The sequence below is a fragment of the Typopeltis vanoorti genome, chromosome 15 (genome assembly GCF_054136105.1).
Source record: "Typopeltis vanoorti isolate ZY-2024b chromosome 15, IOZ_Tvanoo_1.0, whole genome shotgun sequence".
Lineage (NCBI taxonomy): Eukaryota > Metazoa > Arthropoda > Arachnida > Uropygi > Thelyphonidae > Typopeltis > Typopeltis vanoorti.
The window spans coordinates 32,352,753-32,378,039 of NC_143563.1; the positions used below are offsets into that span (position 1 = coordinate 32,352,753).

The 25,287-nt window shown below is 36.2% G+C and overlaps 1 protein-coding gene across 2 annotated transcripts in view; it reads left to right on the forward strand.

The window, feature by feature from the left end:
- LOC150098576 (ubiquitin carboxyl-terminal hydrolase MINDY-1-like) overlaps positions 1–25,287 on the forward strand; it is a 137,826-nt gene that overhangs the window by 94,182 nt on the left and 18,357 nt on the right. For both annotated transcript variants that reach the window (XM_090404718.1, XM_090404719.1), the window contains exons 7-9: positions 1,977–2,155; positions 9,327–9,437; positions 16,476–16,719. In XM_090404718.1, the coding sequence (XP_090260844.1) occupies positions 1,977–2,155; positions 9,327–9,437; positions 16,476–16,719 (534 nt within the window). The remainder of the gene's footprint in view (positions 1–1,976; positions 2,156–9,326; positions 9,438–16,475; positions 16,720–25,287) is intronic.

Genomic DNA, 25,287 nt, shown 5'->3' on the forward strand with positions numbered 1-25,287 from the left:
TACATCATCCGTAATGAACCAGAAAAATCTGGCATGGCACAGCAGGCAGTGGACCCTGATCACAGTCTCTTTTAGTTCATTTCTTATCTATTACCTCAGTGTCATTAAGTTTGAGTGGTTGTTTAGACAGTGCAGAAGCACTTTTGCACTGCCTAAACATAAATTGGAATGGCTGTTTATCCATATCCTGATACATAGCAAGCAGTGATTCCCCTCTATTTTCTTTTCTTTTTTTAAGTTTATTTTCCTTTTATTTTTAGTTCATTTATAATTTTACTAAGGGATACTAAGGCAATTGATGTGAAGTCATTAAACTCTATATACAAGTAGTCCAGTCATGAAGTTACTTTACACAAACTTTTCTGTTTGCTTACACTTGGATAAAGAATTTAAAAACCAAGAATATAATTTCTTGGCATCTTTAATTTATAGTATTTTATTTATTTACTATCTGGTGTATGGTGTTTAAGCTCCACCTTGTGAATTTGCTTTTGCTCTGATGGTCTGTTAAATTCAGGCCAATAATTCATTAATAAATTACTATTATTATTAATGCTTGTATCTACATGTCTAATAATCTTTTGCCATGTCATAAGTGTCATTAAAAATACTATAGGAAATAAAAATGCTGCCTATAGTATTAAAAATACTATAGGCAGCATAGCCTTAAGCTGTCTATAGTATTAAATGTACTTAAGTTAACCAACCTCTTGGAGGTAGGATTGACATATATATATATATATATATATATATATATATATTTTTTTTTTTTAAACTAAAATTGTCATCTTTTATATTCAAATTATATTGATATTCCAAACTTAAAATACCATGTGCATAAATACCAACAACTTTTTTTATACCTGCATGATGTATAAAATCCTGCAATGCAGGGGCCTAAACATTAGTTTAGAGATCATTTAAAATGCTTGGAGTGAGGAAGAATTCATAATCCTAAAAGGATCATTTGCAAGCCTGTTGCAGGAGAGGACTATGCTTTAGTTATCCTGCCAAATGCCTGGTAGTTTCTAAAGTATGTGATTTAAAGTTGGAATACTGTGAGTAGTATACTACTAATAATACAACTTGTGTAGAAAATCTTCATATTTAATTGTAAAATTTTCGCGTATGTTTCACAGCCATACTCAGTGCAGAAATGGAACAGCATATTATACAAACAAAAGTTCTAAAAGGTGCCACTGTAGAAGCTATATTAAGGCAACAAAAATGGTCAACACTTAAAAAATTATATAATTAAACAGGTCAGGAAAGATTAGCAGATTGAAAAGTGGTATTTTCCGTAAAACAGATCAAATCTATTTAAATTTGGGCATTGGAGTAACATTTCATAAGTTTCCTTATAAGGACTTATCACAAGAAACCTACTCTTATGAAGAATTTTAGTCTTATTCTAGAGAACTCTGTACATGGTGATGATGATGGCATGTTCAACATACCATCATCACATGTTCAACAAGCTCCAATTGTTGAGATGCTTCATGATGGATAAAAGCAGATCTTATATCTACCATGAAGTCTCTCTATGTGAGACTTCGTCTTTTATTAGTTTCTAGAATATTTTCGAGAATTTGTTGGGGATGCTGCTGCTTTTCTCCAAATATTTCTTTAGGTCCTTCGCTGCTGTGGATATTCGTTGTAATAGTTACAAAACACAACCTGATTACTCAGTTACAAACATATCAGTAATAATGAAATTATCATTTAATGAATTGTTTTTGATATAACTAATTTTTTTCATGTTCTCCATTTAAATGCTGCATCATTTTGCATCAGTGATTGCAGCATGGCATTAATAGTATAACATAAAACTTAGTCCCATTCTTTCTAGTTTGAAATATAGGTTTTTGCATATGTATAATCTTAAATTATACTTTTCCACTAATACACAAATGAGTATTTAGTAATAAGTACTATGATCATTGTATGTTATTAATCTATTTCACTATTTTTTACAGAATGAACTTTACCAGTTGGTAACTGATCAAGGTTTCCTAAATGAATGTGTAGTGTGGGAAACATTGAACAACATAGAAGGTGATGGTCTTTTTGTTAATTCTGATTTCAAAGTTGTTCCTCCTAAACCCCCTGTTGCTGCACCACCAGTATATTCAACAGAACAACAAATTGATCAAGAGTAAGTTGTTTTAAATTTCAACTAATATCCTGTAATGAATATTATGATGTTTCTCTTTGGTTCTTTCTCTGTAGTTGGAGGGAGAAATGAAAAGAGATTAATTGCACATGACTTCAATTGCATGCTTTTATATATTTAATAGCATCTCCATGCAAATAATTTTCCTTGATTTTTTCCTTTCATTATTCTATTTTGTAATTTCATTATTCTATTACTCATTGTTCATTTTCTTAAATTTATTATTGCATGGGCACCTCCATGGACTCCTAAGACTCATCATGGGAGGCCCAGACTATCAAGGAAAGATATGATACAATATCTATCATATCTTTCCTTGAAATCATTAACAGATAAGGCATTCACAGTTGACTCATGCAACCCATTCCATTAATTCACCACTTTTCAAGCAAAAAGTCTAGTCCTCACATCCTTGCTAACCACACTCTTACCCAACTTCCAGGTATTACCTCTTGTTTTGTCCCCTCTAGCCAGATGCTGAAACATTTCCCCTGCATTATAATCAAAGGGTGGCTGAGAATGTCTACAACTGTATATCTTTACCATTGTGAACACAATGTCGCTGTATACATGTTTGTTTTGGTGGCATGATGTTAAAACTGAAAGAAAGCAAAAAACATTTTGTAAAACTGGCTAAAAAAAAGTTTTGTTAAGACTTTGGTAAGAACATAGAAAATAAATATCAGGAAGGTAAGGTGGTAAAATATTCTGGAAGGGTGAAAAAGCTTAGAAATTATGTAAAATGAATAAGATGATAAAGATGACGTGAAATCTGAAGATAAAGATATTCTAGATTGCTAGAGTAATTACTTTGAAAGACTGCCAAATGAAACAAGCAGTGGCAGCATGGTGGTAGAAAACATACACACAACAGGAATGCAATCTGGGATACATATCAATACTTGAAGTAGAAAAAGCCATCTAAAACCTAAAATGTGGAAAGTGCGTAGATTGTATTTGACCAGAAATGCTCAAATATGAAAGCATTAAAAGGGAAATAAAATTGAATGTGAGAATTTCCCAATACTGAGTGTTCCTAATAAGATTTATGCAAGTATACTTGAAAAACAGCTAAGAAAAATTGTGGAAGGGAAGCTTGGAGAAAAATAAGATGGGTTTAGGCCAAATAGTTATCAGGATCAGATTTTTTCAGATAGTTCAGAAATCATGGGAACATAGGATCAGCTCTTCTGATCCTATGACCGGGGGGGGGGCCTTTTAGATGCATTTAGAATGAGGCCGAAAATTCACTTAGCACTCGTTTCTGTTTGCTTGCCTGGCAAGTGGGTGAGAGGATTTCTGGAGTGCTGACTGACAACATGGGTAAAAGAGAGAGGATGTCAGTTTAGCATGATGAAGTTTATTTTGGGTTGAAAAGATTGTTAGTTGTGGTACCATATTGATAGAGCTGTATTCCAGAAAATTAATGAAGTCAGAGATTTGTAGTTGGTGGATGGAAAGTTGAAGTTCAGAGGGCATCTGGACTATTGTGCACAGATCTGGTCATCTAGGTTTCTTGGAGATGTGGAACAGATCTAGAGACAAGTGAGCCAAGATGGTTTGTGTCTGTTGGATTCTCTGTATGAGGAGATTGAAAATTTTCTTAGGTTGTAGAGGCTGACTGTTAGGCAGATAAGGTGGTAGGGGTATGTCTAATCTATTCCTAAAAATTAAGTATAATAACTAATATTTAAGGAATTGACAGCGTATACTGGAAATATAGATTAAATAAACTTTAATATACACTTTCCGATATTTCGGCGAACGTTACGTTGCCATCTTCTTGGGAACTTACTAAAAAGACACGTGCACACAAGTACTAATACAACAAATGAGACTGAGGCTAGGACGCTAGCGTTTTCCTAAAGTCCTGATGATGCCCCCTGGCGGGCTATATTGGTAGTTCTTGGCCTTTGGGCTGAAGTTCTTTTGATAAAAGTTTCCCAAATTTGGGGCAGTTTCATGCATCCAAATTTGTTGAGGTTTGGCATGTTCCTAAGGGCCGAGGCTGATTCCATGAATAGTCTTTCATACTTGAACTTGCTGCGGTGTATTACTGTGGCTTTCTTCCATCTTATTCTGTGGCGAGTATCCAGAGCGTGGTCTGCAAGCCCAGAGTGGCTGTACTGGTGAAAAAGAACTTCAGCCCAAAGGCCAAGAACTACCAATATAGCCCGCCAGGGGACATCATCAGGACTTTAGGAAAACGCTAGCGTCCTAGCCTCAGTCTCATTTGTTGTATTAGTACTTGTGTGCACGTGTCTTTTTAGAAAGTTCCCAAGAAGATGGCAACGTAACGTTCGCCGAAATATCGGAAAGTGTATATTAAAGTTTATTTAATCTATATTTCCAGTATACGCTGTCAATTCCTTAAATATTAGTTATTATGTCTAACCAGCGTATAAGCCTCTCAACAAGAATAATGATCATCCACGGAGATCTCTTCGCACGCAAGGCCCGCCATTACGGCAAACTGAGGCTGAAATTATCCAGACAACTGAACCGTCTGGCATTCCTAAAACGCTGCCGGGATAATCATGTCATCCCGAACTGTGTTAAATTCAAACACCGCTTCATCTCACAGAAAGCTCTCCGTATTTACAACCGCGCTAGCCAGGCTTTACTTCGGGAGCAAATTACCGTTACACGCAGTTCCCTAGCCGATATAAACATCGCTATAACAACGCTGGAAAACGAGCTTTCACATACGCTGAATCACGAGCTTTGGTCGGTACTACATGACGTCTCGTGTACGGCAGCTAAAAAAGAATTTGAATGAGTACGAAGCCGACATATCAACAAGTTTGATAAATTAACAAAGAACTCGGCGCCCAAACTACAAACCAACACTGTGGTTAACCTATCGTCAGCTACCTTAAAGCCAGAAGCACTCCACGCTCTGTCACGTGGTCACAACTTCGCCATTGCTCCTAGGAAATTACCGGCCGAGGAATTAATGATTCAAATTGAACGTGGGATTCGCCAACGATATCAGATTGGATGTAGCCTGTGTTCTCAACAAAGCAAAACCTCCAAAATCCAACATATCCAGTAGTGAATACAAGGCACTACAAGAATTGAAAAGAAACAAAAATATAGTGATCACCAAAGCGGATAAGGGAAACGCCACTGTGGTACTTAATCTTAAAGATTACACAGGTAAGCTCAAAGCTTTATTATTAGATCGTTCCACTTACCTCCCCATTAATTACAATCCCACCAACTCACAAATTAGAAAACTCCATAGGCTCCTTAAGAAGGTCACTTCTTGGCCTGTGGAGATTACTAACAGACTAAAACCCTATAACTCTAGACCCCCCCGCATATATGGGCTCCCAAAAATACACAAAGAAAATGTGCCACTACGTCCCATAGTGGATGGCATTGATTCCCCCACTTACAAACTAGCCAAGCATTTAGCCAAAGCGCTCTCACACTATACTGGCAATACACCATCACACATAAAAAACTCAGCCCACTTCAAAGCCAGTATAGGAAACCTTACACTCCAACACAATGACATAATGGTCAGTTTTGATGTCTCCTCCCTATTCACGAATGTCCCTCTCAAAGAAACCTTAGAGCTAATCCAAGCTAAATTTCCTCCTGATATCTCAGCCCTATTTCAGTTTACAATGAACTCAGGCTATTTCGTTTGGCAGGAAAAATTCTACAAACAGATAGAGGGGACAGCCATGGGTTCACCACTTTCCCCACCCTTGGCCAACTTCTTCATGGAGATGTTTGAAGAGAAAGCCTTAAACTCAGCCCCACAAAAACCTACCATATGGCTTCGCTATGTTGATGATGTTTTCGCTATTTGGCCACATGGCCCGGATTCACTCCTCTCCTTCCTAACACACTTGAACAACCAACACCCTAGAATCAAATTCACCCTGGAAAAAGAGGAAAACAATAACCTCCCCTTCCTAGACACACTAGTCACCCGCCAACCTGATGGAACCTTGGTTTTCTCAGTTTATAGAAAACCCACCCATACAGGCAGATACATTCACCAACAATCCCACCACCCCCCCTCACAACAATATGGAGTTATTAAAACATTATTCAACAGGGCAAAAATAATCTGTTCTAATAATCAAGCCCTAACCACTGAACTGAATCACATCCGTGACACTTTCTCAGCCAACGGCTACCCCCTCCAAAAAATCCAAAAAATACTTAACCCAGTTATCCACAACCCACCACTCCCTTCCCTTCACAAAAAAGATTACTCTAAATCCATCACTATTCCCTACATCAGAGGCACCTCAGAAAAAATCAATAAAATCTTAAAAAAACATGACTTGACCACTTGTTACAGACCACATAGAAAACTGGCATCCCTTATCCGCTCCACCAAAGACCAACCACTTCCCCTAGACCTACCTGGTGTATACCAGGTCCCCTGCAGCTGTAAACTGTCCTACTTTGGCCAAACAGGCAGGACAGCAAATATCAGAATCTCAGAACACAAGGATTACATCCGATTTCACCAGTACAGCCACTCTGGGCTTGCAGACCACGCTCTGGATACTCGCCACAGAATAAGATGGAAGAAAGCCACAGTAATACACCGCAGCAAGTTCAAGTATGAAAGACTATTCATGGAATCAGCCTCGGCCCTTAGGAACATGCCAAACCTCAACAAATTTGGATGCATGAAACTGCCCCAAATTTGGGAAACTTTTATCAAAAGAACTTCAGCCCAAAGGCCAAGAACTACCAATATAGCCCGCCAGGGGGCATCATCAGGACTTTAGGAAAACGCTAGCGTCCTAGCCTCAGTCTCATTTGTTGTATTAGTACTTGTGTGCACGTGTCTTTTTAGTAAGTTCCCAAGAAGATGGCAACGTAACGTTCGCCGAAATATCGGAAAGTGTGTATATTAAAGTTTATTTAATCTATATTTCCAGTATACGCTGTCAATTCCTTAAATATTAGTTATTATGTCTAACCAGCGTATAAGCCTCTCAACAAGAATAAAAATTAAGTAAGAGTATAGTTGGCCATGAGGACTAGATATTTTTTGCTTGGATGACCAGAATGAGTGGAACAGGTCATTTATGAGTGCTTTGCCAGTGAATGAGTTCAAAGCAAAATATCACAGGTATTGATGGTTAATGTTAGTGATGCGATGAATCTGTGGACTCTGTGTAAGTGCCCATATATAATAATAATAATATTTTTGTATAGATGTCAAATACCAAATTTCAATAAAAATTATTTCAGCTGGACCCCTGAAATAACTTCTTTACAGATGGATATACAAAACAAATCTAATGGGTGCTTATGCATTTTATTGACACACCTAAAAATAATGATGACAATTATACATTATAGCTATTGTGTAACAAAGAGATTTTAAAGAAAAAAAAATGATCAGGATAGTATGGAAATAAGATTTATTTTAACAATTCAGGATCCTGGTTAATCAGTAGTGTTCTTCATAACTGAATGTTCCATCTAATGGACTCAGAACTTTGTTTTGCAGACCTCAGAATTATTTCTTTTGTCAGCTGGCAACAGAGATTAAGTTGCTTTTGCTGCTTGCTTAATATGGTTTGCTTTATATACAAGAGTGGTCCGAAAAGCGGCCTTGACCATAGATGGCAACACTATCAGCAAGGTTTTTTTTTAAGTTGGTACATCTGTCATAAGCATCCATGTGAAATTGCAAGTCATTCTGTCAAGTAGTTTGTTTTATACAGCTGTCTGAAGCAAAAGTGTTGTCTGTATCCCTTGAAATGGATAAAATTGAGTATCGTGCGGTTATAAAATTCTTTGTAAAAGAAGGTTTAATGCCCAAAGAAATTCATACGATGTTCATGAAAATTTATGGGCACTCTTCTTCATTTTCTACAATTAAGAAATGGGCTGTCGAGTTTAAATGTGGCTGTATCAGCCTTGAAGATGATCCATGTGAAGGACATCCAAAAAGTGTAACAATACCAGAAATCATTGATCAAGTACATGATATGGTATTGGATGATCAGTGAGTCAGAGTGCATGAAATTGCTAAGACTATAGGCATTTCAAAAGAACATGTAGAATATATTTTGCACGAAGAATTGCAAAAGTAAAAAGCTTTGCTCAAGATGGGTGCTGCTCTTGCTCACAGCAGATCAAAAACACACTTGCATTAAAATCTCTGAACGGTGCATGGAGCGTTTTAACAAGAATAAAACTGATTTTGTGTGTCTTTATTATATCGATGAGACTTGGATTCACCATTTACACCTAGAATCCAAACAGCAGTCAAAACAGTGGATACAAGCTGGTTGTTCAGCGCTAAAGAAGACAAAGTCGGTTGCATCAACAGGAAAGGTCATGGCATCGGTGTTTTGGGATGATAAAGGCATTTTGTTTATTAATTATCTTGAAAAGGGTAAAACAATAACCAGGGAATATTATTCCACTCTTTTAACCAGACTAGATGAAAAAATTTGTGAGAAAAGACCTGGTTTGCAGAAGAAAAAAAATCATCTTTCATCAGGACAATGCACCTGCCCACAAAGATTTTTTTTTTTTTTTTTGCAATGGAAAAATTAAGGGATCTGCACTATGAATTGTTGGAATTCATAGTGCAGATCTCTACCCAAAACTAAAACTCTTCCTCACTGGTCAGCATATTTCTTTGAATCAAGAGGTGATTGCAGCTGTAGAGCAGTATTTTGCAAATCTTACTGAGAACCACTACAGGGATGGCATAATGGCGCTGGAGCATCGCTGGAATAAATGTATTAGTCTTAAGGCAGATTGTGTTGAAAAATAAAAATTTTGAAATTATAAATTTGTTTTTTCATTCTTCGACTGAGAATTTTTCAGACCAACCCTCGTATGTGAAACATTTTATTTTTCTTTTTTTCAACAGTGAATGAACAGAATTTTTACAGTTCACTAGTTGCTGTTAAAAGTTTGTGCTTTTTTATATATATTATATACATATGTATATTTCTGAAGATGAATTTAATATAAAGGCTGAAATGCTGAATGTATTTATTTTTAATAAATTATATTCTCTCAAAATAAGAGTATAATCTATAAATTATTTATAGTGAATTCACTCTTTAATGTTGATTTATATTCACTGTTTTTGTAATAGTTTGATGCTGTAACAGCAAGATATTAATCATTTAAAATTCTTTTTCAGCTATTTGGTAGCTCTTAGTCTTCAAGAAGAAGAAGAAAAAGAACAACAGAAAGCTAAAGAATGGGAAGAATACAAAAAGAAGATGTTTGGCTTGACAAATATTGCAAAAGAGTGAGAAAATACACTGTTACTTTCCTTTTTTTTTTTTAGTTCCCAGTTATTTTAAATTGTTGTATTACACCGATATAACTGACTTTGCATAACTTCACTGAATATGCAATATTTGTCTTAGATTATTAAAACATTATGCTGGGATAAGTAGCTAAAGTGATGCTTAAATCATATTGCTATCGACATAATAGGGGTGACTCAAACAAAAAAGACCAAAACTGGTGAGATCTTTCTGAGCAATAAATACAAAATGTTATATTCAGGCAATGACAATCAAGGAAAAGAAGGAGTAGCCATAGTATTCAACACAAAATACGAGGCTAATCTTCTTGAATGGCAGTCAGTCTCAAGTAGAGTAATGTGGGCAAATATATGAGAATGGGGAACTGGACAATGAGACTTATTTGTGCCTATGGTCCCCAGAAGGTTCTACTAAGGTAGAAGTGGAGGAATTTTTTGAGGCTTTAGAAAAAAGCAACTGACACAATGAAAAAGAAAAAGTTGAGTCTTGTTGGGGATCTAAATAGCAGAGTAGGAAATGATTGTGAGACATACAAAAATATATCAGGAAAATTTGGAGAAAAGATCAAAGCTAATAATAATGGCAAATACCTGTTGGATTTCCACTCAGGACATGGACTGGTTATTACTAACACCATGTTCCAACATAAAAATGTGCACAAATTCACATGGAGAGAAGAGGCAAGGAATAAGAAAAGTCTCATGGACTATGTTATTGTTGATAGTGATGTTTTCTCCCTGGGGCAGAATACCAGAGTGTACAGAGGATTTGAAATTGGAAGTGTTCACTATTTAGTCTTGAGCAGGATAAAAGTGAATTTCGTATTGAAAAGAATAACATGTAAGAAAGTTTTAAAGCGAATAAAAGTCGAGCAGCTCTCAGATGTGAACGTAGACTAAAATACACAAAGATTATTGAAGCAAAAATGAAAGAGTTTGAGAACAGGAACCAAACCTTGGAGAGGCATGTGGTGAGGTGGTCTGCAAGGATAGAAAAATCAGAACTCCATGGTGGACACAGGAAGTTAAAGAGGCAGTGAAGGAAAAGAAGAAAGCATATCAAAAATTTCTGGCAAATAAGTCAGCTTTTGATCTTAGAGAATACAGAGACAAATGTAAGAAAGCTAAACACTGTGTAAAACTAGCTAAACAAAAGTCATGGGAGGACTTTGGCAAGAACATAGAAAATTAATATCAAGAAGGTGGTAAGATATTCTGCAGGTTGTTGAAGAAGCTTAGAAATGGAGGAAAGAGTGCTGTAAAAGGAGTTAGAGATGATAACGGTGACATGAAAACAGGAGAAAAAGATATCCTTGAAGTATGGAGTAATTACTTCGAAAAATTGCTAAATGAAACAAGCAGTGATAGCACAGTGGTAAAAAACACTCAACAGGCATACAATCAGGAATACATTTCAATACTTGAAGTAGAAAAAGCCATCAAAGGCTTGAAATGTGGAAAGGCAGCAGGAGTAGATGATATTCGACTAGAAATGCTGAAATATGGTGGTATAAAAGTCTTACAGTGGCTGCAATGCATAGTTCAGAAAGCCTGGACAGAGGGACGAATTCCCGATGATTGGAGTAGAGCTCTAATAGTACCCATATATATAAAAAGGGAAATAAAACTGAATGTGAGAATTACAGAGGTATTTCCTTACTGAGTGTTCCTGGCAAGATCTATGCAAGCATACTTGAGAAACGGTTGAGAAGAATTGTGGAAGAAAAGCTTGGTGAAGAACAAGCTGGATTCAGGCCAAATAGAGGCTGTTAGGATCAGATCTTCATTTTACGACAAATAGTTGAGAAAGCATGGGAATATAACAAAGATCTGTATTTAAGTTTTGTCGATTTGGAAAAGGCATGCGACAAGAGAGAAGCTATTCAATACGCTACAGTTATATAGTGTCATTGGGGCATTATATCAAGCAATACTTAGTCTTTATTTGAGTTGTAAGTCCGTAGTTAGAATTGATGGAAGTATATGAATATGGTTTAATGTTAAATCTGGTGCGAAACAAGGATGTTCATTATCCCCTCTGTTATTCATTATATATATGGATCACATTATGAAGGAAAGTGGTATTAAACATGATATCAGAATTGGAGATGTTAATGTCAGCTCTTTGCTTTATGCAGACGATGTTATACTTCTAAATAAATCCACTACAGTTTGCAAGATTCCCTGACTAAATTGAATAACTGTTGTAATAGATATGGTATGAAAGTCAGCATTAAAAAGACAAAGACAATGAAAATAGGTAGAAATATTGAAAATATCAGTTATGTTGTGAACGGGGAATCTCTGTGGAACAAGTAAAACATTTCAGTTACTTAGGCAGTATTTTTACTGAAGATGGTAAATTAAATATGGAAATAGACAATATAATCAACAAAGCTGGTATGGTAGGCAGTCAAATGAATAAATTCATATGGAATAAGACAGAAATTAGTTGGAACACTAAATTAGCTGTATACAAGACAGTGTTCAAACCAGTTTTAACTTATGGATCTGAGAGCTGGGTCAGAAGTAAAACACTTGACCAAAGACTAGAGACTGCAGATATGAGAGTCCTGAGAAAGATTATAGGCATGAACAGATGGCATCAATGTCATTATCATATTAAAAACGATTATATTAGGAAAGAACTTGACATTGTCAGCATCCAGGAATGCATTAGCAGAGCTAATCTCAGGTGGTATGGTCACTTAAACAGAATGGGCGAAGAAAGATTTGCAAAACAAGTGTTCTCTGCTAGGTTGGCAGCAAAACGACCCAGAGGAAGACCAAGATATAGGTGGATTGATACGGTACAATTTGCCTTATACGATAGAAATATAAGATCTGATAATGATAATATTAGTCTTGACAAGTAATAGACTGATTTGGAGGAAAATGTAGAAAAAGAAGTTAGTAATGATGTAAATTTTGCATGTAGTACTATCATATCCTGTACACCCCTTGAGGGTACATGTCAGGAATTTGATGATGTTGATGAAGCTTAAGCTAGATATGACTACCAGTAAATATTTGCTATTAGTGAGCAAATGGAAAAACCTTTGACAGCATCAAAACTTCTGCAATAATAGAAACTCTAGAAAATCAATCCATACCAAATGAATGTGTGGAACTGTTAAAAGAAATATACAAAAATGGAACAGCATCTATAAGATAAATAAAAAGCAATAAGATTACTATACAAAAGGAGATAAGACAGGAAGATTCTACATCCTCTAAAATTGTTTACAGCAGCACTCCAGCAGATGATTCAAAAAATTAGCTGTAGTTACAAAGGCATGACAATAAAACTTGAAAAAAATAACTAATTTAAGATATACAGATGATATTGTATTAATTTCAGAATCAACACAAAACCTACAGGAAATGATAAATATACTGAACATAGAAAGCAAGAAGTGATGATGAGCCAATAGTAATAGTCTCCTCTTATATGTAATCAGAGTAACTTTTTGACATTGAAAATGGATTTCAGAGCTAAATTAAAAAAAGAATACAGTTAGCCTGGTATTCATTTGGCAAACTGAATTACATCTTCAAAAATAACTCGCCCATCTGCCCTGAAAAGCTAAGTATTTAAATCAATGCCTATTATTAGTACTTACCTATGGCTCAGTAACCTGGGTGCTAACTAAACAATGGAAAAACAAATACTGGTGATGGAAAGAAGAATGAAGAGAATCATCCTAGGAAGAACACTAATGGATAAAAGGGGAAAGGAATGGATCAGATCACAGACAAAAGTCTTGGATGCAATAGAAATTGTAAAAGCATCCAAATGAAGATGGGCTTGGCACGTGACTCGAGGAACGGACAATAGATGGACCAGAAAAGTAACAGAATGGATACCAACTGGAAAGAGAACAAAGACACCCAAAAACAAGATGGGTAGATGAAATAGAAACATGACTGGAAAGAGATGGATGGCAGAAGCAGAAGACTGGAAAAAGTGGAAGACCGTTTGAGAGGCCTTCATTCAGCAGTGGATCAAAAATGGCTGAGAAAGAAGTGTCAGAGCTAATCTAAGGTGGTTATTTAACAAGTATGGAAAGGGAAAATAGGTATTTGATGCCAAGATGGTAAGGAAAAAACTCATGGGAAGCTCAAGACTTAGGTGGATTGTTGTAATTAGGATTGCCTTAAGAGAACAAAATTTTTGTCAGAGTCAAGACAAACTAATTTGGAGGAAAATTTTTAATAGGAAGTTGGTTATGCATACTTAATCAGTCTAGACAGCTTATGCCAGCCTGGTTGGCCAAGTGGTTAGTGTGTCTGCTCTCCAGCCAAGAGGCTGCGGGTTCGAATCCCGCATTGGGCATGGATGTTTGTGATTGTCCTACAAACTTTGTGTGGAAAGGGAATCTGTGACCCTACCACTTATTCTAGCAGAAGACATCATTGCCAAAACCATGTGAGGTACGGCAGTGACCATACGGCGTTATGGACATCAAATGTGAAAGACAGCTTACTATATCAGATTGATATGAACTACAGGAATAGCTTGTTATTATAGTGGATACAGAGCTTTGGTGGATTTGTCAATAGTTTGCTACAATGAGTGACCTTGGTTATAGTGCTGTTTGCTGTTGTGAGAGTTGACTGTCCTGCACACAACTTTGAGGCTACTCAAGTTTAAATGAAATGTTTGCTGGAATTATAAAAAATAGTTATAAAATATAGAAACACCTTACCATAGGTGTCTCACATTAAGAACCTAGCTTCATACTCAGGATATACCAAACATGCCAACATATAAGTCATCAGCAGATCTAAATATAATTTCATAAAGGCTGACAACAGAAAACTTGCCTCCTTTCTGAATGGAAGCTGTATCTTCTGGTCCCTTGCTAAGGCTGTTGGATGCAGATGTTCACTTGCACTCCAATCTCTCACTGTCATCCTGATGGCACTATTGCTACTTCACCCAAAAATAAAGCTGATCTCCTATCATCACTTTTTTCCTTGAACTCCTGCATAGATGATTAAGGAAAATCACCTCCTGCCATACTGGAATCTGATTACTATATGCCTCCTTTAGTTTTTCAATAAAAAGACATCAGAAAATTATTAAATAACTTGGACACTAAATTGCCTTCTGATCCTGATAGCATTTCTTCAATTGTTTTCAAACATTGTGTTCCATCAGTCCTGCATTTTCTCCAATCATAGTTGGTACATATTCTAGTAAGTGAAAGCAATCACATATCTAGCCTTTTGCAGGAAAGGGTGCTAGAAGGGTATTGCCAGACTACTAACCAATTGCTATCACCTCAGTTCTCTCCAAAATAATGGAGAAAGTCATCAATAGCTAGAGGCCCATCAATTAACTAGCAATCACCAGTATAGATTTCATTGTTCAAGATCCACAAACTTGCGCTGTCACTTTTGTTATTTCCTGAGTTTTTGAGCATGTCTAGCATTGAGGCCTACTAAACAAATTGCCATCCTTTAGTCTACCTGTCAACCTCTGTAATTGGATAGCCAGCTTTCTCTTTAGTTCACTACATGTCATGATAGGTGTCTCTCTCTCTCCTCTCTTCCCTGCTCTTTCTCCTCTACTATTTTTTAGACATGTCTGTCCAAAAAATAGTAAATGACCTACTCTCAGTCACCACCAATCCTATCCATAGCTTTGCAGATGATAATACTTGCCATTCATCCTACTCATTTGATAAATTAGTTAATGAGTCTTAAACATTGATCTGTGTTCCACTCTTCAATCAGGCAAGGACAGTCTGGTCACCTTCAATGCCACCCAAATGTAGTCTTGCCTTTTCTCTCACAAACAAGATTGCAGCTCACCTATCCTTACCCTGAGTAATATGCAAATCACCAGACAAGATCAGATCTCTCTGCTTGGACTAGCAGAGAGATCTTGGACACAAAAATGCATTTACTTCCAGTCTCTCTTGACATAAATGCATTACATCAAAAACTTCCTTAGCATCCAAAAAACTCTGCATTCTATTTTGTTCAGGATGCTGTTTTACACCTAACCAACTCTTAACTTTATACTATATATTGCACACTTGTTTGGGGTGATGCATCTAAAACTTCTCTAAAAATTCTTGGAGCTGTCCAGAGGCCATTCGGCTCATAGATGATCCCTCTCTTACAGATTCACTTCAACCTCTATCTCACAGATGCAGTTTTTTACTGTGTTCTACAGGTAATTCAATGGTCATGGCTCCACTGAACTGCCAACCACCATTCCTCTACTTTCTGTTGCACCTGCTAATTACAAGAGCAGCAGCTGCCCAGCACCCCCTTTACTGTACAACTATAACCACAAACACACCAAGCTTGCTTTTCTTTGTCTTTTATTCCATTTACCTCTGTTCTCTGGAATAGCCTACCACAAGAAGTATTTTCAAACTACAACCTGCAACTCTTCAAAAAAAAAAAAGTCAAACTTTAGAATCCTCATTTACACCCCAGATATCGCACTGTGTTTACAAATCCTTCAGCCTCTTATGTATAGGATCAATAAAAATAAAAATTTAAAATTTAAAAAAATAGCACTTAGAAGAAAGATGTCTTTTTAGCTTTAGTGACAAGTTTTGCATGTAAATTTTGTGATGAGAATTGATATCAGTTATTGAGGATTCATATGATATATTAAGTCTGCATTGCTAATTAGCAGTGTTTTTTTTTTTTTTTTTTTTGCATCACATTGCAGTATGGTTTCTCTGACACAACTTCTGATCAAGTTATCTTTTATACTGGAGTAAAATCTATTTCTTTACTCCTCCCCCCTCATTTAATAGCAACATGTAATCAATTATGTATTCCCATATAATTCTTAATTGCATATAACTATGCAGTTAAGGGTTTCTTTCCATAAAGAAATTTTAAAAATATTCTTGTCTATATAGTGATAATGTAGTTCTGTATACTTTGGTTCACTGATTTTCATTATAGATAATTTAAAAATAATATTCAGTTGCATGTAGTGGAGTTAAATCCTATATTATTAAATGCATATGTTGCTTTTGGCAGTGAAGAATTAGCTCAGCGATTACAAGAGGAAGAAGATCAACAGTATGCAACTATTCGCAGTCAGCAGCAGCAGCAACAACAACAACAACAACAGCAGCAACAACAACAGCAGCATCTTCATCATCAACAACCACAACAGTACCATCCTCATGAACAACAGCAAACACTACCACAGCAGCCTCATTTTCATCAAAATCCTCCCTTTTCTCGTGAAAGTTCTGGAAGAAGTGACAGTGGGAGTAATGTAAGTAATGTTATTTATTTATTTCTTTACTGAACTATTGTAAACTAATCCAAAATTTGTTGTATGCAGACTTATGATATTGTGAATTTAAGTCTGTTAGGGGATATAATCAGTCTTTGAAATGAAAAGTATAAAAGAAAATCTAAAAAGTTATTGTTGGTCATTTTATTGATATGTTGAAATCATAAAACGTTTTTTGTTTGTTATTTCTCATTATCATCAAATTCCTGATATATATACTGTTGGGGGGGGGGTACATATCTTATGATAGTACTACATGAAAACTTACGAAACTAACATCACTAATTTCCTATCAACAATTTTCCTCCAGATTAGCCTGTTATCTGTCAATATTTCTATATTATCAGATCTTTGTTATTTGTTTTCTATTCGCTTTTTTTACTGTATCAATCCACCTACATCTTGGTCTTTTTTCTGCCATTCTGGCAAAAAACATTTAAACATTTGTTTAGCTAATCTTTCCTCTCCCATTCTGTTTAAGTTGCCATACCACTTGCGATTAGCTCTGCTAACACATTTCTGAAATATGTTCACAATGTCAGGTTCTTTTCTAATATTCTTGTTTTTAATATGATAATGCCATTTGTGCCACCTGTTCAATCCTCAAGTGTTTCTCAGGACTCTCACATCTGTGATCTCCAGTCTTTGATCAAGAGTTTTATTTCTAACCCAACTCTCAGATCCATAAGTTAATGGTTTGAATACTCTTGTATACAGCTAGTTTAGTGTTTTGACTAATCTCTCTCTTATTCCATATAAGTTTGTTCAGTTGACTTCCTACCATACCAGCTTTGCTAATTCTGCTGTCTGTTTCCAAATTTAATTTGTCATCTTCACTAAATATTGTGTCTGAATAGCTGAAATGTTTTACTTGTTCTCTAGATTCTCCATTCAGGATGCAGTTGATGTGTTCGATATTTCTGCCTATTTTCGTTGTCTTTGTCTTTTTAATGCTGATTTTCACACCCAACAGTTATTCAATTTGGTAAGGGAATCCTGCAGACTACTGGATTTATTTAGGGGTATGACATCATCTGCATAAAGTAAAGATTAATATCTCCAATTGTGATATTAGGTTTAATACAGCTTTCCTTCATAATGTGATCTATATAAATGATAAATAACAGTGAAGATAATGTACACCTTTGTTGCACACTTGACTTGACATCAAACCATCTTTCTATACCTTCTTCAATTCTTACTGCTGATTTAAACTCAAACAGGGACTATGTATTACTTGATGCAATGTTATTTCTATTTATTATATTTATTTATATTTACTAAAATTAATTTTTAATGTTAAGACCCCCCCCCCCCCGTCCCACCACCATCTATAAGTTTGTAGAATATTTAAGTTATTCCTTTAGACAAGTCTTGTTTCTAGAATCATTTGTTTCAAATGATTCTAGGATGAAAACATTTTTATCTGTTACACTGTATCTACGTCAGTTCATTTATATATATAGTTTTAGATCCATTCTTGTATTAATTGACTAAAGTATTTTTATTTTTTAATAGTAAATCTTCTAATGTAGTACCTACCAAATTCCTGTTATAGGAAACTTGTAGGGACCAAATGGACAGTTTATTGTATTGGAAGGTTTGCTACAATGTTTTTTTTTAAGAATAACATTAATGCTGTGTTGCTTTTGGTAGTTATGGTGAGTGATTTCACTGGAACATTGTTTGCTATAATGAAAGCTGACTCTGATATTCATCTATCTATATGTGCAGGTCAGATTAAATTTTAAGTTTGCAAATTTTTTATTGCCTGCATCAGACTGAAAATTGTGTCATATTCAGGTTGACACAATTGAAAATGTCATATTCAACTTCTGACAGATGCATTAATTTTACAGTAGTAAAATTGGCAAAGTGAGACATATTTTCAGAAATATTTGGTTGGAGTAATATTCCTACAGATATGTTACTACTAACTCTTGTAATAAAAGTTGAATGAATTGGGCAGAAATGCTAATGTTCTTCAAGGAAAAACTGTTTCTAGTTCACGAGATGGCATGGATTTGAATTTCTTGTTGGAAGATATTAGTAAAACTCTTTCCAGAAAAGCTTTTTTTGGCTATTAAAATTTATGTGAGTTGTTCACAAATAACTTCTTGTTAGAAATCAATATTAAAAATAGATGAAACTTAGATTACTATTTGAAATGATATCTACTTTGTAGAATATTTAAATACTGCCACTATTACAGAATATGCTCTTTCGATCGTTTCTCTTTTTATTTGTTTAATCGATTTCTGGGTTAATTCAGATTTTTGTTGTTTCCTTTTCTTTATCTTATGCTGTGAAATTGAGTAAGAAAGAAAATAATTACATGAAATTATTACTTTAAATAAATGTTCCTTTTGAAAAGAGGCAGTGTTATTTGCATTAGCTTATTATAATTTCATAAAAAAATTTTGGAAATTTAGTATCAGTTATAATTCTTTTGTGTGTGAGAGAGAGAGAGTGCACCAAAGAAGGGGGAGCGGGGAAGATTGAATAATCCCTTGAAATATCCCTTGAAACACTTTACATCATTCACAAAATTGGAGTCTTATGAGATCTTTATAATAACTTTATGGATAACTTCACATTCCTCTTGTCAGTAATTGTATGGTTTAATATATCTTCTTTTATTTGATTATATGGATGGAATATCATTTTTCTGTTTGTAGGGGAAAAAAATTTAAAGATATATAAATTGGTACTTGGATTTTTTTTTCTAAGTTGGTACATCTATCATAAGCATCCACAGGAAATTGCAAGTCATTCTATCAAGTAGTTTGTTTTATACAGCTGTCTGAAGCAAAAGTGTTGTCTGTATCCCTTGAAATGGATAAAATTGAGTATTGTGCGGTTATAAAATTCTTTGTAAAAGACGGTTGAACGGCAAAAGAAATTCATTCAAAGTTCATAAAAGTTTATGAGCACTCTGATCCTTCATTTTCAACAATTAAGAAATGGGCTGCCTAGTTTAAATGTGGCTGTACCAGCCTTGAAGATGATCCACGTGAAGGACGTCCAAAGAGTGTAACAATACCAGAAATCATTGATAAAATACATGATATGGTATTGAATGACCAGCAAGTCAAAGTGTGTGAAATTGCTGAGACTATAGGCATTTCAAAAGAACGTGTAGGATATATTTTGCAAAAAGAATTGCAAATGAAAACGTTTTGCGCAAGATGGGTGCCTTGTTTGCTCACAGCAGATCAAAAGCGCACTCGCATGAAAATCTCTGAACAGTGCTTGGAGAATTTTAACAAGATTAAAATTGATTTTGTGCATCGGTTTATTACTACGGATGAGACTTGGATTCATTACACATCAGAATCGATTTATTACTACGGATGAGACTTGGATTCATCATTACACACCAGAATCCAAACAGCAGTCAAAACGGTGGATAGAAGCCAGTTGTTCAGCTGTAAAGAAGATAAAGTCCTTTCCATCGGCAGGAAGGATCATGGCATCGGTGTTTTGGGATGCTAAAGGCAGTTTGTTTATTAGTTATCTTGAAAAGGGTAAAACAATAACTGGGGAATATTATTCCAATCTTTTAACCAGACTAGACGAAAAAATTTGTGAGAAAAGACCTGGTTTGCAGAAGAAAAAAGTCATCTTTCATCGGGACAATGGACCTGCCCACAAAAGTGTTTTGGCAATGGGAAAATTAAGGGATCTGCACTGTGAATTGTTGGAACATCCACCCTATTCCCAGATTTGGCTTCTCTGACTTCTCTTTCCAAAACTAAAACTATACCTTGCTGGTATATTTTTCTTCAAATCAAGAGGTGATTGCAGCTGTAGATGAGTATTTTGCAGATCTTACTGAGAACCACTACAGGGATGGGAAAATGGCGCTTGAGCATCGCTGGTATAAATGTATTAGTCTTAAGGGAGACTATATTGAAAAATAAAAATAATTTCGAAATTATAAATTCATTTTTTCATTGTTACGCCGAGAACTTTTCAGACCGCCCTTGTACATCATCAGGGAGATAGACCATTAACTTCCTTCAAAAGATGAATCAAAGTAATGAGTCATAAATCATTCATATATTAACCTCGGTCACAGCTGAAGTATATGATATTACACTGTTTTCAGAGTTTCAAAGGAACAGTTGTAAGTTGCATAGATTAAAAATTATTAATAAAAAAATTAATTATTAATTTTAAAAAAATAAACAATTAATAGTGATCACTTCCTAGAACTTGGATATTGGCATACAGTCCGATCAGTTAAGGTTGTGATGATTTCTTAGTGTTTCACATATTATTTTCAAAGAAAAGACAATCAAATTTGAACTTGTTGGAGTGAAGTACTTTTGTCAGCTTCCAAAGAACTCTGTACCTAGTGTCAATATCATGAGAAGCAAGGCCAGACTTATCAGATTCTAAAAATGTAATATAGTCTTGATGTTCTTCAATTCTAATCAAGACAGAAAATAGTCAGTCTGTCCAAAATAGGAAAGATGACATGAGCCAGGTATACTTGATAGACACCTGGTAAGGAAAAAGGTAGTAATGTGTCCTTTATTGATGGTAGAACGGAAAACAGTTTCCAAACTGGTTTGAAGAAAGCATATAAATAGAATTTACAAAGAATCCTTACTATTTGTTTCGAGATTCCTTTAAAGTAGGGTATTGAAATCTTTTCACATTGGATTGTAGTCTGGTAAAAGGATGTAATTATCAATATTTTTTTTGAATAGTAGTTTTGTTGTATCCATCACATGTCAGATTGCTTTTAATTTTATTCAGTTCATCTAACAAAAGGAGATTAGAAAAGCAGATCATAGAGCTCTGTGTAACTCTTGATAATTTATTTTTCATGAAATAAAGTATATTAAAATACTAATTATAATAACTTTAATCATTTTCTGTATTTCATCAATCTTACATTACCATCAAAAAACAATGATATGTGCATACAGACACTAACACTGGACAAATGAGGCTGAAGAAAGGTAACCAAAGTCTGGCCAAAAGTCTAAACAGTATCCCCTAGTGGGCTAGATTGGGTAATCTTGGCCATTGGGCTGAAGATCTGAGGATAAGTGCATCCCAAATTTGTTGAGGTTTGGAAAGTTTTTCAGGGATGAGGCAGATTCAAGGAATAGCATCTCATATTTCTATTTGCTGTGGTGTAATAGAATGGCCTTCTTCTAGCATATCCTAGAAGAAGGATATGTAGCTCAGTGAGAGTGACTAGTTCCTCCACAGCCCTGGGCTGCCTGAAGAATGGCGACGTAAGTTCAATTCTGGTCGACAACCAGAGAAACTTTTTCTAAACATTTTCAGGTACGAATGATTTGAAAGGAGATAAAATGGAAATGATAGAAGACCTGAATGAATTGTTTGAGGTAGCAAAAGAAAAGAGTGAGAGAGTTAGAATGATTAGTCTTTTGCCACGGTATGACAGTGAAATGTTTAAAAGGAGGGCTATAATTGCGAATGACTTTATGCGTGGGTTATGTATGACGCGTGGTGTGGAATTTGTGGATGTGTGGAGTGAGTTTGATGGGCGAAAGGATCTATATAAGATGGATGGCTTGCATTTGAATGGTTATGGTGTAAGAAGACTTGAGAAAGTGTTGCTGAATGTAGTGGATGTGCAAATTCAGGGAAACTAGATTTGTTAAGGGGGGGGAGTAGAGATGCAGTCCTTATGGAGGCAGTTGAATGAAAGAATGAATATAATATGCCAGAGCAAATAAGGACAACAAATCTGAGTGGGATAGTTAATATAAGGCATCAAGGTAGGGTTGGGGCTAATGGGGGTCTTAAATTCATGTACACTAATACTAGGAGTATTAGGAACAAGAAGGAAGAGTTTTTGGCCATGGTTGGCACTTCCAGACCACAGGTTATAGGTATTAGTGAAATATGGCTGACTGTAGATGATATAACTAGTGGGATTGAATGTGATGGGTATAGTGTGTTCAGGAATGACAGAGAGAATAAAATGGGGGGAGGAGTATTGTTGATGATAGCTGATGAGCTCCAGCCAAGGAGAATAGAAGTTGTATTGCAGGATAGAGAAAAGAGCACATTTGAGGCCATTTGGTGTGAGATTGTGGCTAGCAGAACTAAATATACAATTGGGTGCTGCTATAGACCAGGTGATGGAAAAGATGGTGGTGACAGTATGCACAAGCAAATAGAAGAAATGGGTGGAAGGAGGGTGATTATTATGGGAGATTTCAACTATGGTCGCATTGATTGGAGTGAGGAGAGGACACACGGGAGGAAGGAACTGGATTTTATGCGGTTATTAAGGGATAACTATCTGCGACAGCATGTAATGGAAAATACTAGGGGTCAGAGAGTTATTGACCTAGTAATTACATCTGAGGATTTGGCTGTAACAAATATGACCACATTGCCACCAATCGGTGAGAGTGATCATAGGGTCTTAACTTGGGAGGTGGCTAAAGGTGTAGAATTTTCAATTAAGACAGGGTACATGTGGAATTATCGGGCTGTAAAGTATGACAAGCTTAGGAGTTTGATTGGTTCACTGCCATGGCATGTACAACTGCAAGGACTAGAAGTTGATAGTGCATGGGAGGTAGTTAAGAAGTGCTTGCATGAAGCAATGGCTGACTGTATACCTAGAGTCCGAATAATAAATCAAGTAGGGGTTAAATGGATGAATAACACCATTAAGCTTGAGTTGCAAAAAAAGAAACAACTATGGAGGGAATTTAAGGAGAAGGGTGACCGGCAGGCACATGAACGGTATAAAGCGCAGGCCAGAAGGGTGACGTGTGGTAAGAAAAGCAAAAAAGGATTACGAAAGAACATTGGCCATGCAGGCTAAAGAGAATCCTAAACAGTTTTTTAGATATGTAGCAAGTAAAAGGAAAAATGTACATGGCAGATTGATTTTAAAGAATGCCGATGGTAGGGAGGTAACTGAATCAGTTGAGATAGTTGAGTTACTGAGTGAGCACTTTGCAAACGTATATCATCCAGGTGCTGACATTGCAGAAACGAATAAACCAGTAGATTATACGGGAATTGTGGTTAATGAAGTGGAGGCGAGTAGTCTATTGCATAACCTCAATGTCAATACATCTGTGGGATTGGATGGTATACCAGCTCGTGTTGTACGAGAAGCAGCTAAAGAATTGTCAGTACCCTTGACCATTTTGTTTAATTTGAGTCTCGGGTCTGGGTTAGTCCCGAGCGGGTGGAAAGAGGGGAAAATAGTTCCACTGCATAAAGGTGGTTCCAAGACTGCTGTTGTAAATTACCGACCGATTAGCATATCAGGAATCATTGTCAAGGTCTTAGAGAAATTAGTCAAGAAAAGAATACAGGATTGGATAGATGAAAATGGGATACTGTATGGGGGACAACATGGTTTTGTGAAGGGTAGATCATGCCTCAGTAACTTGCTCACGTTTTATAACACAGTGACGGCTGAACTGGATAGGGGTAATGGGTTTACAGTGATACTACTGGACCTTGCCAAGGCCTTTGATAGGATACCACATGGAACCCTAATCAGTAAACTGGAGCAGATGGGTATAGATATAGGGTTGGTGAGATGGATAAGAGGGTGGTTGAAGGAGAGATATCAAAGAGTGGTTTATTCAGGAGTGGAGTCTAAAAGACATCTTGTGACTAGTGGAGTGCCACAGGGCTCTGTTCTTGGACCACTGCTTTTCAATTTGTTCATCAATGATATTGGAAAGGATCTGAGAGGAAGTGTTCACTTGTTTGCTGATGATGCAAAGTTGGGTAGAGCAATTGTGAGTGCACAGGATGTCAAAATTTTACAGGATGATTTGGATAGTTTGGAGGACTGGGCTAGGAAAAATGGATGTCAATTTAATGTGGCAAAGTGTAAGGTTATGCACTTTGGGGTGAAAAGAATAGCAGCAGTATATCGCATTGGTGGAACCATACTCCAGGAGATTGATGAGGCCAGGGATTTGGGAGTGTTGGTGGATAGGGAATTGAAGTTTAGGGGGCACATTGCAAAAGTAACTAAAACAGCTCACCAAATCACTTGGCTTCTGAAAAATACTTTAACATGCAGAGACGAACAAGTTGTTGTTCCTCTGTATCGAGCCTTGATAAGACCCCATCTGGACTTCTGTGCCCAGCTATGGGCACCAGGGTTTCTTCATGATGGGGAGGAAGTGGAGAGGGTCCAGAGACGAGTGACCAAGATGATAGCAGGTCTGTGGAATGAACCTTATGAGAATAGGTTGAAGATTTGTGGGTTGCAGAAATTGGACGATAGGCGAAGGAGGGGTGATATGATTGAGACATTCAAATTACTGAAGGGTTTTTATAAGATTGATCCAGAAGATATTTTTGAAAATATGACTGGTGGTGGGAGGACTAGGGGCCATGCATGGAAGCTGGGCAAGAGCGTGGTTGACAAGGGTGTTAGAGCTAGGTTCTTTACTTGGAGAGTGGTAAATGAGTGGAATATGCTTCCAGAGTGTGTTGTGGGTGCTACGACCGTGAATGAGTTCAAGGCAAGGTATGATAGATACTGTGTGAATGTTGAATAGTTGTTCT